This window comes from Salmo salar, chromosome ssa06, assembly GCF_905237065.1.
Source record: "Salmo salar chromosome ssa06, Ssal_v3.1, whole genome shotgun sequence".
Classification (NCBI taxonomy): domain Eukaryota; kingdom Metazoa; phylum Chordata; class Actinopteri; order Salmoniformes; family Salmonidae; genus Salmo; species Salmo salar.
Window position 1 is genome coordinate 60,929,714 of NC_059447.1, and position 17,678 is coordinate 60,947,391.

The following is a 17,678-nucleotide window of genomic DNA, read 5'->3' on the forward strand; positions in this document are numbered from 1 at the left end:
AGGGAAACCTTGAGGGGTACTCCCTCTCATGTCATAAACGCTCAGAGTTCAAGCTAGGGCAGGTCAACCACACTTTAACGGTTCTTGGTGTTTACTTAAACACACACACACACATTCCTCTTTTATCCTTGTCCAACCTCGTTAGACATTTGTTTAACACTTTAGTTACTCATTATACATGCTACATAAACCATATCACTAATAGTTAGGTTGCAGGGTAGAATTATTTAATCATAATCTTTAAACATAGAAATTCTTCTATCAGCAGCATTTTCAAATATATGCTTTGAAGGCATTCAAATCATTTTCTCGTCTTTATTACAATGTCAAACCACGACTTTTAACTTACACTCGGGATCTTGAGGATTGCCACATGTCATCTGATGAATTTCCCATAGATTAATTTAGCAACATTTCTTCCAACAAGAAACTGCCTTAGTCTGCCGCTCTGCCTAACCTTCTAGAAACAGAGAAACACTTACTATCAATCTGGTACACACACACATTTTATTATAAATTATTTTACAGTAGGCTATGTCTATTATCTTTGCAGCAAACAGTGAACTGGACTCAAATGGGAAGAATAGTGAAAATAAAATGCTAAGCAACAGATATGTTTGCAATTTGATTTGGAAGTGCATTTAAATATAATATTTTTATAATACCATGATGTATAAATGCTTAAAGGGATAGTTTGCCCAAATTATTGGGTTCCTTACACTATAAGCAGTCTATGGACAAGGTATGAAAGCAATCCATGCCTTGGTTTAGTTTCCCTGGCACTGTTTCCAAATATAACGTTTTAGTATTTGTGGCACAAATCACATTCAAGTCATGGTACCGATATTAGCATTTTTTTGTGCATCATGTTCAAATCCTCTTTGAGTGACTGTTGAGCTTCACATTCAGATTTGGACATGAGCGAAAAATTATAATATCTGTACCATGACTTGAATGGGATTTGTGCCACAAATGCTAAAACGTTAGCAATTGGAAACCAAATCATACCTTGTACACAGACTTCTTACAGGGTAAGGAAACCAACTGGTAATTTTGTAATTTGGGTGAACTATCCCTTCAATTCAGCTCTATGAATGTCTTCCGTGCTATAACAACTTTACCTTTTCCCGACTTTCGTTCATATGAGCTGCATTGGGAATTTACGATTTTTAGAAGGCTGTTACACAATCATGGAGTATTTCGTTTCAGGGTCACCACCACAATGGAGATGAGATACTGGAAAACACATGCTTTATTCACCCTCCCAGTCTATCAGGACTGTCAGGTTTAAGGAAGTGAGATTACTGGGAGGCAGTGTACCATTAATGCCCAGTGTAGAAGTAGAATTGGTTCATCCATAGTGTGGCCTTTGCTGCATCAATCGTCATGAGGAGGCCTCTGTTCAGACTGACCCAGGAGAGAGTGCTGTCCTTGTGGCAGAGAGAGAGCAGAACCACCCTGGCCCCTGGTGCTCTACGGCAACTCCACTCCTGCTCAGCACTGGTCTACAGAAAGCACGGACATCAGTATGACACAGTCAGGTAAGGGATCACATGATGTTGTCATACCTGTGTGTCGATTGGAAAACATCTGAGAGGGAATTTGAGATGCTCACTGTGAAATGAAAATAGTTCTGCTCAAAACAGATCATTAAAAGGTTCTTGTTTCAAAGCTCTAAGCAAATGTTCAATTGACTAAGTACAGTACAACACACAAAATCATAGTCACTTTATCACCAAACCTTATCAGTATTTCATCTAGAAATACATGTTTCACATTGCAATACATGTTCATATAAAGTCATTGCTTTTCACAATGCAATGCTGACATTACTTTCAATATGATTGTCTTCTCATTTGTTAAAATACATTTTACTATTACTTAATCCTTAAAACTGAATTACTTCACTGTTTTTTTCTACTACAGATTGAGAACTACATAATGAAAATATACGTTTGTAAAGTATAAACATATAGTATGATATATACTGTAATGTACTATTATAATGACTTATGATTTTAATAGATGTACTCTGCTGTACAATTGAAAACAGCAGTAACTACACATTTGGTCAAATTTAGTTAAGACTGAAATCAGACTCTGTAGTGTCATTTTTATCTTGTGACCATTTATTTTATATTATTCATTTTTGTATGTTTTTTTCTTGTGACAAAAAGTGTCCTGGTTCAATTATATTCAGTTTCAGAGAAAATGGAGAGTCAAATTTGCAGTAACTACAAAATCCTAGTAAAAACCAAGGCAAATAGCAGTAAAAATAAATAAATACATGTACTGCACTCTGGCTTTGTTCCACTGTGTTTTGACTGCAGTTACTGCAGTTTGCCTTGGTTTTCTATCGGACTCCAAGTTCAGGCATCCCTGATCGTGACATACCTTCACACACAGCATGAGACAGCCAAGACAGATGGATGAACACGTTTAGATTTTAGTGCAGTTTCCATTTTTAAATTACACATTTAGTTGTTTAAGGTTGTAGTGGTATTGTTAGAGAGGATAAAGATAAAGATTTTTGTTCGGGCTCCAGGAAGGTATTAACCCTGCCGAAAGGAAAATAATAGGATAGATAGAGACCCACTACCAGACGCACACACATCTGCAGAAGAGACTGAGTGTAGCCTGCAGTGTTGCCAACTCCTCAGTAAGGAAAGTAGCTATTGGCTGTCCTAAAAGTCGCTAGAAGTCGCTAAATGAAGTCATCGCCTAATTTGCATAATTGGCCATGTGCATGTAATTGTGATGGACGCTGTAGGAGAGAGGAATAACGTCGTGGGAGAGACAAAAAGTGAGTAAAAAAACACCCTAAATATGTTTAGAACTACAAATGAGCAAGCTGCAGAGAGTGGCAACCACAGCGAATAAGAACCAGATATTTGAGGCCATACTCCTCCTTCAGCACTTTATGGACCCCATTGTTAATCCCCGTCATAACAGAGGCATTGTCAGTCCCTATCCCCAGGAGTTTCTATTTTTAAAGATAACACTTCTCGAGGAAAGCCACAACAGCACGGGCTATAGATTTGGCATCTCTTCCCTCCAACTCAACAAGCCCCAGAAATGTTGATACAATTGGCTGCTTGGTGTCACTAAAGTACCTTATCACAACCCCCAGGTACTTAGAAACACTTACATCCGTGGACTCATCGAGGAGGAGGCCGAAACGCTGGTCACCCACATCTGCGACCAACGTTTTCAGAAAGTATGGTGCTAGAACACCATTAATCATTTCTGTGCACTTTGAAGTGGGTAGCAGCAGTGGAGTCTGAGAAAGGAACTCTACATGCTTCTCCACTGTGATCACATGCCAGCATGGAACAGTGTTCAGCGATAGCTAATGCGATAGCTAATGCCATGGTGGCCTCAGCCTCCAACTCAATCATAAAGTTTGCAGATGACACAACAGTGGTAGGCCTATTTACCAACAATGACGAGACAGCCTACATGGAGGAGGTGAGGGCCCTGGTGGAGTGCTGCCAGGAAAATAACCTCTCCATCAATGTCAACAAAACGAAGGAGCTGATCGTGGACTTCAGGAGACAGCAGAGGGAGCACACCCCCCATCCCACATCAACGGGGCCCAGTGGAGAGGGTGAAAAGCTTAAAGTTCCTCGGCGTGCACATCACTGACAACCTGAAATGGTTTCTCTATACAGACAATAGCGTCTCTTCAACCTCAGGAGGATGAAGAGATGTGGCTTGGCCCCCAAGACTCTCACAAACTTCTACAGATGCACCATCGCGAGCATCCTGTCGGGCTGTATCACCGCCTGGTACGGCAACTGCACCGTCCACAACCGCAGGGCTCTCCAGAAGGTGGTGTGGTCAGCCCAACGCATCACCAGGGAGACACTGCCTGCCCTCCAGGACATCTACAGCACCCGGTGTCACAGAAAGGCCAAGAAGATCATCAAGGACCTCAGCCACCCGAGCCACAGCCTGTTCACCCCGCTTCCATCTGAAAGGCGGAGACAGTATATGTACACTAAAGCTGGGACCGAGAGACTGAAAAACAGCTTCTATCTCCAGTTAAATAGTCACCACCAGCCGGCCTCTGACCAGTACCCTGCCCTGAACTTTAGTCACTGTTACTAAACGGCTACAACCCGGTACTCAACCCTGCACCTTAGAGACTGCTGCCCTATGTACATAGTCATTGAACATTGGTCACTTTAATAATGTTTACCTACTGTTTTACCCACTTCATATGTACACTGGGTGAACAAAACTTTAGGAAAAACTTTCCATGACATAGACTGACCAGGTGAATCCATGCGAAAGCTATGATCCCTTATTGATGTCAGCTGTTAAATCCACTTCAATCAATCAATCAATCAAATGTATTTATAAAGCTTTTTACATCAACCGATTGTCACAAAGATCGTGTACAGAACCCAGCCTAAAACCCCAAAGTGCAAGCAATGCAAATGTAGAAGCACGGTGGCTAGGAAAATCCTAAAGAGGAACCAGGTTCTGAGGGGTGGCCTGTCCTCTTCTGGCTGTGCCGGTGGAGATTATAAGAGTACATGGCCATTAAGGCCAGATCCTTCATCAAGATGTCAAGAGAGGTTATTTTCAAACGTTCATAGAACTAGCATGGTCAAATAATAATCACAGTGGTTATAGAGGGTGCAACAGGCCAGCACTTCAGTAGTAAATATCAGTTGGCTTTTCATAGCCAAGCATGTAGGGGAGGAGGGAGGGAGGGAGGGAGGGAGGGAGGGAGGGAGGGAGGGAGGGAGGGAGGGAGGGAGGGAGGGAGGGAGGGAGGGAGAGGAGGGAGGGGAGGGAGGGAGGGAGGGAGGGAGGGAGAGAATAGGGTAGCACATCCGGTGAAAAGGACAGGGTTCCATAACCGCAGGCAGAACAGTAGAAACTGGATCAGCAGCACGACAAGGTGGACTGGGGATGGGGACAGCCAGGAGTCATCAGGCCAGGTAGTCCTGAGGCATGGTCCTAGGGCTCAGCTCCTCCGGGAGGAGTGAGAGAGAGATGGGGGAATTAGAGGGCTATTACTTAAGATCACACAGGACACCAGATAATACAGGAGAAAAACACCAGATAGGACAGAATGACTGTAGCCCTCAGGCACATAGACAATTGGAACATAGATGCTGGAGACTGAGACAGGGGGGTCGGGGGACACTGTGGCCCTGTCTGAAGATACCCCTGGATAGGGCCAACCAGGCAGGATAAAACCCCACTCACTTTGTCAAAGTATAACCCCCACAACACCAGAGGGATATCAACAGACCACAAACTTACTACCATGAGACGAGGCAGAGAAGATCTCCCCCACCACACGAGCCCAAGGGGGCACAAGACCGGACAGGAAGATAACATCAGTGGCTCAACCCACTCAAGTCGAGTTTGCCTTGCCCCCCAAAAAATTCCCAGGTGCATAAACATTGAGAATATTTACTGTAATGTCGATGAGAGCCTATGGCCAAATTTTCAAAGGCCTCCCATGTCTCCTCCGCGCGCCTGAATCAGTCGTCCACCGCAGGAGCCTCGGTCTGACCCTGATGCCACGGCGCCAGAACCGGCTGGTACCCCAATACGCACTGTAAGGGGGAGAGGTTAGTGGAGGAGTGGCGAAGCGAGTTCTGCACCATCTCGGCCCAGGGCACGAACGCCGCCCACTCCCCCGGCCGGTCCTGGCAATAGGACCACAGAAACCTGCTCACATCCTGGTTGACTCTCTCTACCTGCCCGTTACTCTCGGGGTGAAAACCCGAGGTGAGGCTGATCGAGACCCCAGATGTTCCATGAACGCCTTCCAGACTCTCGACGTAAACTGGGTACCCCGATCAGACACTATATCCTCATGCACCCCGTAGTGCCGGAAGACGTGAGTAAACAGGGCTTCTTCAGTCTGTAGGGTCGTAGGAAGACCGGGCAGAGGGAGGACACGACAGGACCTAGAGAAATGATCCACAACGACCAGGATTGTAGTGTTTCCCTGTGAAAGAGGAAGATCGGTTAGGAAATCCACTGACAGGTGTGACCAAGGTCGTTGTGGAACGGGTAAGGCATGTAGCTTACCTCTGGGCAGGTATCTCGGAGCCTTACACTGGGCACACACCGAGCAGGAGGAAACATAAACCCTCACGTCCTTTGCCAAGGTGGGCCACCAGTACTTCCCAGTCAGACAGCGCACCGTCCGACCGATCCCCGGATGACCAGAGGAGGGTGACGTGTGGGCCCATAGATCAACTGGTCACGGACAGCAGATGGAACATACATACGACCAAAGGGACACTGGAGGGGAGCGGGCTCTGTACGCAACGCCTGCTCAATGTCCGCATCCAGCTCCCACATGACCGACGCTACCAGGCAGGAGGCCGGGAGAATGGGGAGTCTGATCCAAGGGCCGCTCCTCTGTGTCATACAGTGCGTCTGCCTTCATATTCTGGGAACCTGGTCTGTAGCACAGGGTAAACACAAAACGGATAAAGAACATGGCCCACCTTGCCTGACAAGGATTCAGTCTCCTCGCTGCCCGGATGTACTCCAGGTTGCGGTGGTCAGTCCAGATGAGGAAAGGGTGTTTAGCCCCCTCAAGCCAATGTCTCCATGCCTTCAACGCTTTAACCACAGCCAACAACTCCCGGTCCCCCACATCATAGTTACGTTCCGCCGGGCTGAGCTTCTTCGAGAAGAAGGCACAGGGGCTGAGTTTCGGTGGCGTACCCGAGCCCTGTGAGAGCACGGCTCCTATCCCAGCCTCGGACGTGTCCACCTCCACTATGAATGCCAAAGAGGGATCCGGATGGGCCAGCACGGGAGCCAAAGTAAACAGAGCTCTTAGCTGCCCAAAAGCACTGTCCGCCTCAGCCGACCACTGCAAGCGTACAGGACCCCCCTTCAGCAGTGAGGTAATGGGAGTAGCCACCTGGCCAAAACCCCGGATAAATCTCCGGTAGTAATTGGCAAACCCTAAAAATCACTGCACCTCCTTTACTGTGGTGGGAGTCGGCCAATTACGCACGGCTGCAAAGCGGTCACTCTCAATCTCCACCCCTGATGTGGAAATGCAATACCCTAGGAAGGAGACGGCCTGCTGAAAGAACAGGCATTTCTTGGCCTTGACGTACAGGTCATGCTCCAACAGTCGTCCAAGTACCCTGCACAACAAGGACACATGCTCGGCGCGTGTAGCGAAGTATATCAGAATGTCATCGGTTTACACCACTACACCCTGCCCGTGCAGGTCCCTGAAAATCTTGTCTACAAAGGATTGGAAAACTGATGGAGCATTCATCAACCCGTACGGCATGACGAGGTACTCATAATGCCCTGTGGTGGTACTAAACGCTGTCTTCCACTCGTCTCCCTCCCGGATACGCACCAGGTTATACGCACTCCTGAGATCCAGTTTACTGAAGAAGCGCGCCCCATGCATTGACTCAATCGCCATGGTGATAAGAGGTAGCGGGTAACTGTACCTCACCGTGACTTGATTGAGACCTCTATAGTCAATGCACGGGCGCAGACCTCCATCCTTCTTCTTCACAAAAAAGAAACTCAAGGAGGCGGGTGAAGTGGAGGACCGAATGTACCCCTGACGCAGGGATTCAGAGACATATGTCTCCATAGCCACCGTCTCCGCTTGCGACAGGGGATACACGTGACTCCTGGGAAGCGCAGCGTCTGCCAGGAGATTTATCGCACAATCCCCCCGTCGATGAGGTGGTACTTGAGTCGCCTTTTTTTACGGAAGGCGAGAGCCAAATCGGCATATTCTGGGGGGATGCGCACGGTGGAGACCTGGTCTGGACTTTCCACTGTGGTAGCACCAACGGAAACCCCTACACACCTCCCCAAGCACTCTCGCGACCACCCCATGAGAGCCCTCTGTTGCCAGGAAATGGTGGGGTTATGATGAGCCAACCAGGGAAGGCCTAGTACCATGGGAAACGCAGGAGAGTCAATGAGGAAGAAAACTGATTCTCTCCTCATGACCCCTGATTAGCCCGGACCCTAATGGTTGACTATCCACAGCGTGTACCGGGAAAGGTCTAACTACAGGAATAATGGGGATCCCTAAACTAAGGGCTAACACTCTGTCTATAAAATTCCCAGCTGCTCCTGAATCGACGAGCGCCTTATGCTGGGAATGCGGGGAAAACTCAGGGAAACAAACAGGTACAAACAGGTGGTCAACAGAGGACTCTGGATGAGTGTGGTGACGCCAGAGTGCCCTGCCTGCTGCCTCGACTCCCAGAGGGACCGACACGGCACTGACCGACAGTGTGCTCTCTGCGGCCACAGATGGTGCACGTGATGGCCCCTCCTCCAGCCTCCCTACGCGCATCCCCTCCCAACTCCATGGGCACCGGAGCGGGGGTGCTGGAAGATGGAACCGACAGAGCCCCCTCTGGACGTCTGCGGGTGACCAGCAGATTATCCAACCGGATGAACAAATCCACCAGTTGGTCAAAGGTGATGGTGGCATCCCTGCAGGCCAGCTCACGTCGGACATCCTCACGCAGGCTGCATCGATAGTGGTCGATGAGGGCCCTGTCGTTCCAGCCTGTTCCGGCGGCCAAGGTCCGGAATTCCAGGGCGAACTCCTGGGCGCTCCTCGTCCCCTGCTTTAAATGGAAGAGCCGTTCCATTTAACTCCTTGAAGTGGTCCAATGCCGCGTCACCTTCTCCCCACACGGTGTTTGCCCACTCCAGAGCTCTCCCCGAGAGGCATGAGACGAGGGCGGACACTCTCTCCCTTCCCGAGGGAGCTGGGTGAACGGTGGCCAGGTAGAGGTCCAGTTGTAACAGGAACCTCTGGCACTGTGCTGCCGTCCCATCATACTCCCTGGGAAGGGAGAGACGCATCCCACTGGGACTCGCTCCGGCCGGGACGGGTAGAGGTAACCCCGGTTGCGCTGGTCGAGGCACTGGAGAGACTTCCTGTCTCTCCCAGCGGTCCATGGTCTGGACAACGCGATCCATCATGGCACCAAGATGATGTAACATTGCAGAGTGTTCCTGGACGCACTCCTCGACTCCTCTAACCGGGGTACCTGCTCCTGCTGACTCCATGGTAGGTGTGAAATTCTGTTAAGGGTGTGTACTGGAGGCGAAGTCAGGTGCAGGAGAGCAGAGTGTAGTTAACAGGCGCACTTTTTATTCCGGTTCAAACGAAAGCACATAAGTACATATAACGTGCCCAAAACACGGAACATAAACAAAAGTCTGGCGTGTAACAATACCCACATAACATCAAAACAATTTCACACAAAGACATGGAGGGGAACAGAGGACTAAATACATTCAGTGTGATTAGGGAATGAAAACCAGGTGTGTGTGGAACAAGACAAAACAAATGGGAATATGAAAAATGGAGAGGCGATGTCTAGAAGGCCGGTGACGTCGATCGCCGAACGCCGCCCGAACAGGGAGAGGAGCCGACTTCGGCGGAAGTCGTGACAAAAATAGCCCCAAAGCGAATTGAAAAATAGATAAAAAGATTGTCAAAGACATTATGGCCATGTGCTGTTTCTCCAGTTTTAACTCTTTATCATTGCTACCTAACTGTAGCTGGAAACGTTTCCTCAATATGAATAAAGAAACACATAAACATCAATGTGGATGGCAATTTCTAATTTACATGATTGTGTTATTGTCCATATAATAGAATGGAGGAGATGTCCTTGCCAGCCCTGGGTCAACACAGTGTCAGACTGAGGATGTTGGCAGCACCAGTGAATCCAGCTGATATTAACATGCTACAAGGTAACATTCATACTGCATGAATCAATAGTACATGATAGATCAGTTAATCGAGACTGTATCTTTAAGATATTTGGTAACACTTCATAATAACTAAGAATAAAGCATGTAGAGGTGGTTGAACAGGACTAGGGTTACATTAGGCTTATGTAAACATCCCGGTTCAACCCCAGCCTCAACCCTAACCCTAGCTTCATGTCCACATATAGGTTCAACTCTAACCCCAGCCTCAACCACAACCCTAACCCTAGCTTCATGTCCACATACAGGTTCAACCCTAACCCCAGCCTCAACCACAACCCTAACCCTAGCTTCATGTCCACATACAGGTTCAACCCTAACCCCAGCCTCAACTACAACCCTAACCCTAGCTTCATGTCCACATACAGGTTCAACCCTAACCCAAGCCTCAACCACAACCCTAACCCTAGCTTCATGTCCACATACAGGTTCAACCCTAACCCCAGCCTCAACCACAACCCTAACCCTAGCTTCATGTCCACATACAGGTTCAACCCTAACCCAAGCCTCAACCATAACCCTAACCCTAGCTTCATGTCCATGTCATGGTTCAACCCTAACCCCAGCCTTAACCACAACCCTAACCCCAGCCTCAACCACAACCCTAACTCCAGCCTCAACTACAACCCTAACCCCAGCCTCAACCACAACCCTAACTCCAGCCTCAACTACAACCCTAACCCCAGCCTCAACCACAACCCTAACCCCAGCCTCAACCACAACCCTAACTCCAACCACAACCCTAACCCCAGCCTCAACCACAACCCTAACTACAACCTCAACCACAACCGTAACCCTAGCTTCATGTCCACATCCCATTAAACCCTAACCCCAGCCTCAACCACAACCCTAACCCTAGCTTCATGTCCATGTCCCAGTTCAACCCTAACCCCAGCCTCAACCACAACCCTAACCCTACCTTCATGTTGAGATCCCGGTTCAACGCTAACCCCAGCCTCAACCACAACACTAACCCTACCTTCATGTCAACATTCCAGTTCATCCCTAACCCCAGCCTCAACCACAACCCTAATCCTAGCTTCATGTCCACATCCCGGTTCAACCCTAACCCCAGCCTCAACCACAACCCTAGCTTCATGTCCACATCCCGGTTCAACCCTAACCCCAGCCTCAACCACAACCCTAACCCTAGCTTCATGTCCACATCCCGGTTCAACCCTAACCCCAGCCTCAACCACAACCCTAACCCTAGCTTCATGTCCACATCCCGGTTCAACCCTAACCCCAGCCTCAACTACAACCCTAACCCTAAATTTGGCATAACCTTGGTTTATCCTACTTTTCCTTTTGCACCCATAAGGTGCTGGAGTCTAGCTCCGGTTACCTCGTGTTACCATAGATTCTCTCTAGACATTCAGTTCGCCTCCCACTGCTGTTGCCTTGGGGTCGGGTTTTCAAGACTACACAGGGTATAAAACAGTTATTTGCATTGTAATCCACAGGCACATACCCAATCCTTCCAGTGTTTCCTGCTGTGGGTGGGAATGAGGGAGTGGGGGAGGTGGTGGAGGTTGGTAGGAAGGTCACCTCTCTGAGACCAGGAGACTGGGCCATACCATGGGATGCCGGCTTTGGTGAGAAAACAGTACATCAGTACTACAGTACATTCCTCTTCTGTCTGTAAAACCACAGTGGTGGGAGGGCCATGTGGATACCTTCGGTTTTCCCCTGACCAAGACCTAGTGATAAGAAATGACTGAGACAAGAGTCTCAAACTACTTGTTGTATTTGTGTTGTGGGACATGACATCATCATTGTGAGACAGCGTTTGGGTGGGGTTCTGTTTAAAGGTACATGGAGGACAGAGGCAGTGTGTGAGGCTGATGACCTTCTCCAGGTCCCCAAGGACATCCCTCTGCTGGGGGCTGCTACCATTGGGGTGAACCCCTGCACTGCCTACAGGATGCTGCAGGACTTTGTTACACTCAAACCAGGTAGACAACAGTAGTTCGATAAACATTATTTCTGTGGGACACTGTCATTTTGGTCCATTTTTGTTGCCTGTACAAGCTACTGTTACTCAAGTGTGAAACTTTTGATGAAATGGTGCTTTATAAGCAGTAAACAAGTATTAACTCATGAATAAATAATTACTTCATTCAATCATTTATTCATTGTCTGCAGGGGCCACTGTGATACAGAATGGATCCAACAGTGCAGTGGGTCAGGCTGTCATTCAAATAGCTGCTGCCTTGGGGGTGAAGACCATCAACGTCATCAGAGACAGGTGGGGACTCTGTCTTGTATCGACCCAGAACATAACAATAGTATTCATATTCAAATTCAATGAGTACATTTTTCATGTTTTCTCTCAGACCCAATAGACAAGAGTTGGAGGAGGAACTAAAATCGATGGGAGCTGATTTTGTTATCACTGAAGAAGAGCTGCAATGTCTGGGTCTGGATAACGTAATTCAGGTAAGAGAATAGATACACCATCGAATGTATGATGAGATTAGAGGTATTGGCTTCTTTCCAACAGTCAATTGTAGACTACACTAATGAATTGCCATTTTAGGAGCTCCCAAAGCCCATCCTGGGTTTGAACTGTGTGGGAGGCCGGAGTGGTGGACTTGTCCTCTCTAGTCTTTGGTAGGTTTCTGAGGGGGGTTTCTAGCCAAAATCTTTACTGCAACATGGTCTGCATAAATAATGTAATCCATCATGTTAATTTAGGCTTTGAAAGGACTGATTCTCTGTGAAAGCTAATCCCTCTTTTTGAATGCCCTCACAGTGATGGGGCAACATTAGTGACATATGGTGGGATGGCCAAAAAGCCTCTCCAGATTCCAGCTGTGAGTTCATATTTCTTGTTCAACATAATCGCAAATGATTCTCAGATTGCACTGTAAATTGCACCATATGTAACCTTGCTGACAGCACATTCTTGACATTTCTGTTTTCTTTGACTCTCGAAAAGAAATCACTCATTTTTAAGAATATAACATTACAAGGATTCTGGATGACGCAGTGGAAAAGAAGCAACAGTAAAGGTAAAGTTTCTGCACAAAGCTCACTCACTTTAACCTTCTAGTGTACACTTTATCCAACTTTCAAAGACTGAACCATGTCGCCATGTGGAAAATAATCATGAAAAACAAATAAGAATCTTGTGTGGCAGAAGAAAATAATGATTACAAAAATCGAATAATGAATGTAATTAAATAGTATCTGGTAAGATTTTGTATATTTGTCCATATATGTCAATGGTGTAATTGTATATGTGTTGACTTACAGTATATTCCTTATATGACATACACAATTGAATACATGATTGTGACATATTTGAGGCAGAATATATGAATTATATCAGTCATCTATGAATTTTATAATAAAAGTGTGTATGTTCTGACAATATAACCTCGACAAAATGAATTATTTCTATATAGGTTTCACATTGTTTTTATAAGTCAAAAACATGAGCATTACTATACATTTTCAGGTTTGAGTTTTCATGGTTAAGGCTGGGCAGCACCACCTACTGGACAGTTGATTTATATATAGCTATGCCTTTGGTCTTCCATTCATGGTTTTAACCAAAGACAGCCTAACTTTGATATTTGTCACTAGCTAGGTTTCCATCCAATTTGCAACAGATTTTCATGCGAACATTCAAAAATCTCTCTAAAACAATATGCGCATTTTTGCACCACATCAAACTGACTTTTTTTGTGGATAAAATGCGGTGCGTGATGACGTAGTGCACATAAAAATAACTTTTGCTGTTAAATTCCCATGTACCAAATGAAAAATACTTTTTAAATGGGTTTCGCATCGCATTTTTAACTAAACTGATGGTTTTGTCACAAAAGTTGTTGCGTTATATAGCGAATATACCCACTCCGGTCTTGGTACCTGCGCTCTAGCCAACAGCTTGCAGATACAGTGCGGGAAGGCTACGTACATTGAGAATATTATGGATAAGAGCGATATTATTTGTATTTATAAAACGGTAGTCAAGCACCGATCATCATGTCACCAGAATAAAACCCTGGATATTTATTGGAAAGGAGCATCAATCTCATGATTTATTTAATCTGATCCTAATAAACTGCATGTTTTCCCGAGTCGTAGTGGGAGGACCACAGAACATATCCTCGCGTGGCTTCAAGTTTAATTCGATATGATGGTTATTATATCAATATAGGCGTTTCCACCGCCATTTTTCGCATAATTGATTTGACCAACACAAAAAGATCCCATCATGTCGAACGAACAAATTGTCGGCGTTTATAAAATTGTACCGGCATTTCATGTGTCCATCAGCCCGGTCGTGACTTTTTTCATGTGTCAGGGATCTCCACTTAATAACGAAATTGATTCACTGCTTCTATAGAAGTAATTCCTCCTTCTCCTCCCCCTCTTTAGCTCTCTACTCCTCATCCTCCTCTCCTTCTTCAACCAACTCCATCCTCTCCCTTTCCACCTACTCATGGCAGACTTTCTTTCTTCAATAAGTGATGTGAGACAGTGTATGTCCTATGTATGAGACCTTAGAAGGCTTAGCTTGTCTCTTATGTTTGCATAAACAACACATGCAACATTTCTGTTATGTCTAAATGTTAACCAATGATATGTCCGATATTACAAGAACCTATGAATCTTCTCAGTGTATTTGCTGCCATATGTATTACTTACAAGTTCCAGGTAGAACAGCAGAATATTGTTTAATTCATGTATATATTTTCCATATGGGTGAGTTGTGTCTCTCTGTGCCCTGCAGATGTGATGCAGCTACAGGCCATGGTGACCTCTGTGTGTGATCTAGTGATGTCTGGCCAGCTCCAGCCACCTCATTGTGTCCAAGTTCCCTTCCACCACTACAGCCAAGCCCTCCAGGCCACAGTACAGGCGCATCAAAGGAAACATGTACTACTCATGTAGTCACAAGCAAAACAAAAACAGTATCCTCCTTCAGGGAACTTTTTATTTTGCTTTCTTTTGTCATTTTTATTTATCTGTGTCTGTTGCATTATACCAAATGAGCACACACACCAAAAAGGAGTAATTATGCAATTATTTACAAAATGTTTAGTGGTCATTTTAGAAGCTGTAGAACATATAGTATACAACAACAAAAGGGACATCTTTCAACAGCCGTATTTACAGTATAAAGCACAACATAAGGGCAGGGAGAGGGTATACAAATCACATCGTTTAGCACAGTTCATACAGTACAGTCATATCTGTAGTTATATCATTTTTGCTTTCTAAATTGAAATGTTCAGACATACACATTTAAAATGATTTTAAACCGTTTCCTCCATTGAAAGTATCTTTTGAGAACCACACTGTAATGTTATTAGGAAGCAACCTGAAATGCTAGTTTAGGACCACAGCTTGAGAACTGATGTTAACAAACACCTTTAAATAAATGGACTTTAACGCCATCCCTTTGATTCTCATTGGCTGTCTCTTTCACTGGTCATATTCTGTCTACATGGTCAACATGAAACGGACAGAAGTCACAGTGGAGAGGGATTGCTCAGGAGGGACCCCACAGATAAGTGCCTAATAGCAAACTGGGGCTAGAATACCCTCTATGAGAACTAAGGAGTGTTATATCCACCAACCACTTCAGCTCATCCCTACATTATGATTTGGCAGTGAATTTAAAAGTAGTAACAGGGAAGAATTGTTTTGAAATATTGTGAAAATGTCACAACATTAGTGACTTGTCTATTTATCTGCAATATTGAGCACTGCCATTTCTGATTACAGACGTCGCTGGGCAGTATTTGGGTGAAATGGAATGAGTCAATGAATATAACCTTTACAAAGAACTACAGTAAAACACAAATTGAGTTAGGGGAGGCATGCACTCACCATCTTACAAGGGAGAATGAGCTACAGAGTAAAACAAATCATATTAGTGTTTCAAATTAGAGCTTGCATGTCTATTATTTCATGTAAATACAATGTCTGACAAACTTGTCATTTTTATACCCATTATAATACTACTGTTTTCTTGGCTTTTGACCATTTACTGTATTGATCATTACGATCAATTAATCCAGGACCTTGATGGTATAGTAAATTTCCCTCATCATCATCATCATCAACACACAGACCTATCACAGATTATTGTTCAGTGGCTCTCCTCAGTCACAACTGTCCATCTCCTCATGCGTTGACAGTTGAACTTCCAGTAGCATTCTAAAACTACAACCCCACAAACGACAACAACATTAACACTGTAATACCTGTCCTTTGGTCCAGTGGTCAGCCTTAACATTAGCATGTCATGGTGAAGTAGACAGAAAACGGTTTCTCTTGCGGTACCCCCGTCCGTTCTCCTTGCAGGGTGTGAGCAGTCAGATATCCTATCTCTGGATGCACTTGATGAACCACTCTGCACTGGGGTTGAGCTCCAACAGGTCTTTCATATAGGTCTCCTCATCCAGGCAGCGCTCCTCTGTTCAGGAACAACACACAGCAAAGAACTAAAATCAGGTCACGTCTGACATACAGACAGGATCTAGGATCTTAATTTGATCACCCTGTTTCATGAGGAAATTCAAAACTTGTAGTGTATTTGAGGTTTAAAAAGAGACTTCTGGAGTTTGTAATTCCTACTTTGACATTTCTGATTTGATTTTCCCTGTATCAACCCCTACAAAAGTCCACTAATTATAATACTCATAATAATTCACATTTCCTGTTGCTGCATTTTCCTGCTGTAGTAAACTGGCTCCAATTAAGGGGAGGTGGGATTTGAACCATGTCCTTAAAACATCTTTAATGACTTACTGGATGGTACTACTATGAATTTACAGCAGAATATGGTCTGAATACAGTCTACTGCAGGATGTTGACATTTTGCTTTTCTTTCCCCCCCCCCCCTTTTTCTTTTTTTTACAGATAATACTTTGTAATAGAATCATCCTTTTTGAGAAACTAGAAATGCCACCTAAGATATATGAGATGGTTTGTGTGTTAAATGACTTTGTACTTACGGATATTCCCTCCGATTTCATAAAGGCACAGATCTTCTCTCTTCACAGACACAGAGCTAGAACACACACACACAGACAACATACTGAGGGATAAACAAAAAAACAAATTACAAATAGAGTAACATTCCAAAACAGTTGAGTTTTATACTTCCCTACAAAGGCAAAATGCAGTAACTACACTTTTGGTCAAAATTTAGTTAAGACTGAAATCAGGTTTTCTAGTATCTGTTTAATCTTGTGACCAAGTGTTCTGGTTCAATTATGTTCCGTTTCAGAGAACATGGAGTGTGACATTTGCAGTAACTACAAAATCCAAGTAAAAACCAAGGCAAACAGCAGTAAGTGAAGTTACTGCACTTTGGCTTTGTGCCACCATGTTTTTCACTGCAAAGAGCAGTAACTACGCAAACAGGGAAACTGAGAAAAATGGCTTTAACGTTTATTTGCTGTCCAGCCAAATATGTCATCGGTAGATAAGTGATAATAATAAGATAAAATGATTTAATGCACTGATGTATTAAATCATTTTTTCTGCATTTCAACCATGACCACTGATTTGACCTATGACCCAAGTCAAATAAATGACCATACAAAGTCAAACAGGAAAAACAACAAAAAAGTTGGATGAACATATTTAGATTGTAGATACTACACTTTGCCTTTGCATTACCCATATAGTTGTTTAAAGTCATACAAAAAGGCAGAGTGCAGTATCTGCATTTTAGGGGTCATACAGTGAGCTCCAAAAGTATTGGAACAGTGACCCATTTTTTGTTGTTGCGACTCTGTACTCCAGCACTTTGGATTTGATATGATACAATGACTATGAGGTTGAAGCACAGACTATCTGATTTCATTTGAGGGTATTTCCATCCATATCGGGTGAACCATTTAGAAATACATTTTTGTACATAGTCTCCCCATTTTAGG

General features: G+C 44.8%; 2 protein-coding genes across 4 annotated transcripts in view; one reads left to right on the forward strand and one right to left on the reverse strand.

The window, feature by feature from the left end:
* The first annotated feature begins 959 nt into the window (after window positions 1–959).
* LOC106607757 (enoyl-[acyl-carrier-protein] reductase, mitochondrial) lies at window positions 960–15,182 on the forward strand. The gene is made up of 10 exons (XM_014205065.2): window positions 960–1,541; window positions 9,656–9,753; window positions 11,235–11,366; window positions 11,583–11,726; window positions 11,917–12,019; window positions 12,108–12,210; window positions 12,311–12,384; window positions 12,527–12,587; window positions 12,713–12,785; window positions 14,516–15,182. The coding sequence occupies exons 1-10, from the start codon at window positions 1,387–1,389 to the stop codon at window positions 14,674–14,676; spliced, it is 1,104 nt and encodes a 367-aa protein (XP_014060540.2). The 5' UTR covers window positions 960–1,386; the 3' UTR covers window positions 14,677–15,182.
* The window catches only part of arhgap18 (Rho GTPase activating protein 18), a 28,477-nt gene continuing 25,500 nt past the window's right edge, over window positions 14,702–17,678 (reverse strand). For 2 of the 3 annotated variants that reach the window (XM_045719456.1, XM_045719455.1), the window contains exons 14-15: window positions 16,749–16,831; window positions 14,702–16,207 (exon numbers count right to left, since the gene is read on the reverse strand). In XM_045719456.1, coding sequence (XP_045575412.1) covers window positions 16,116–16,207; window positions 16,749–16,831 — 175 coding nt within the window. In that variant the 3' untranslated portion in view covers window positions 14,702–16,115. 3 annotated transcript variants of the gene reach the window in all.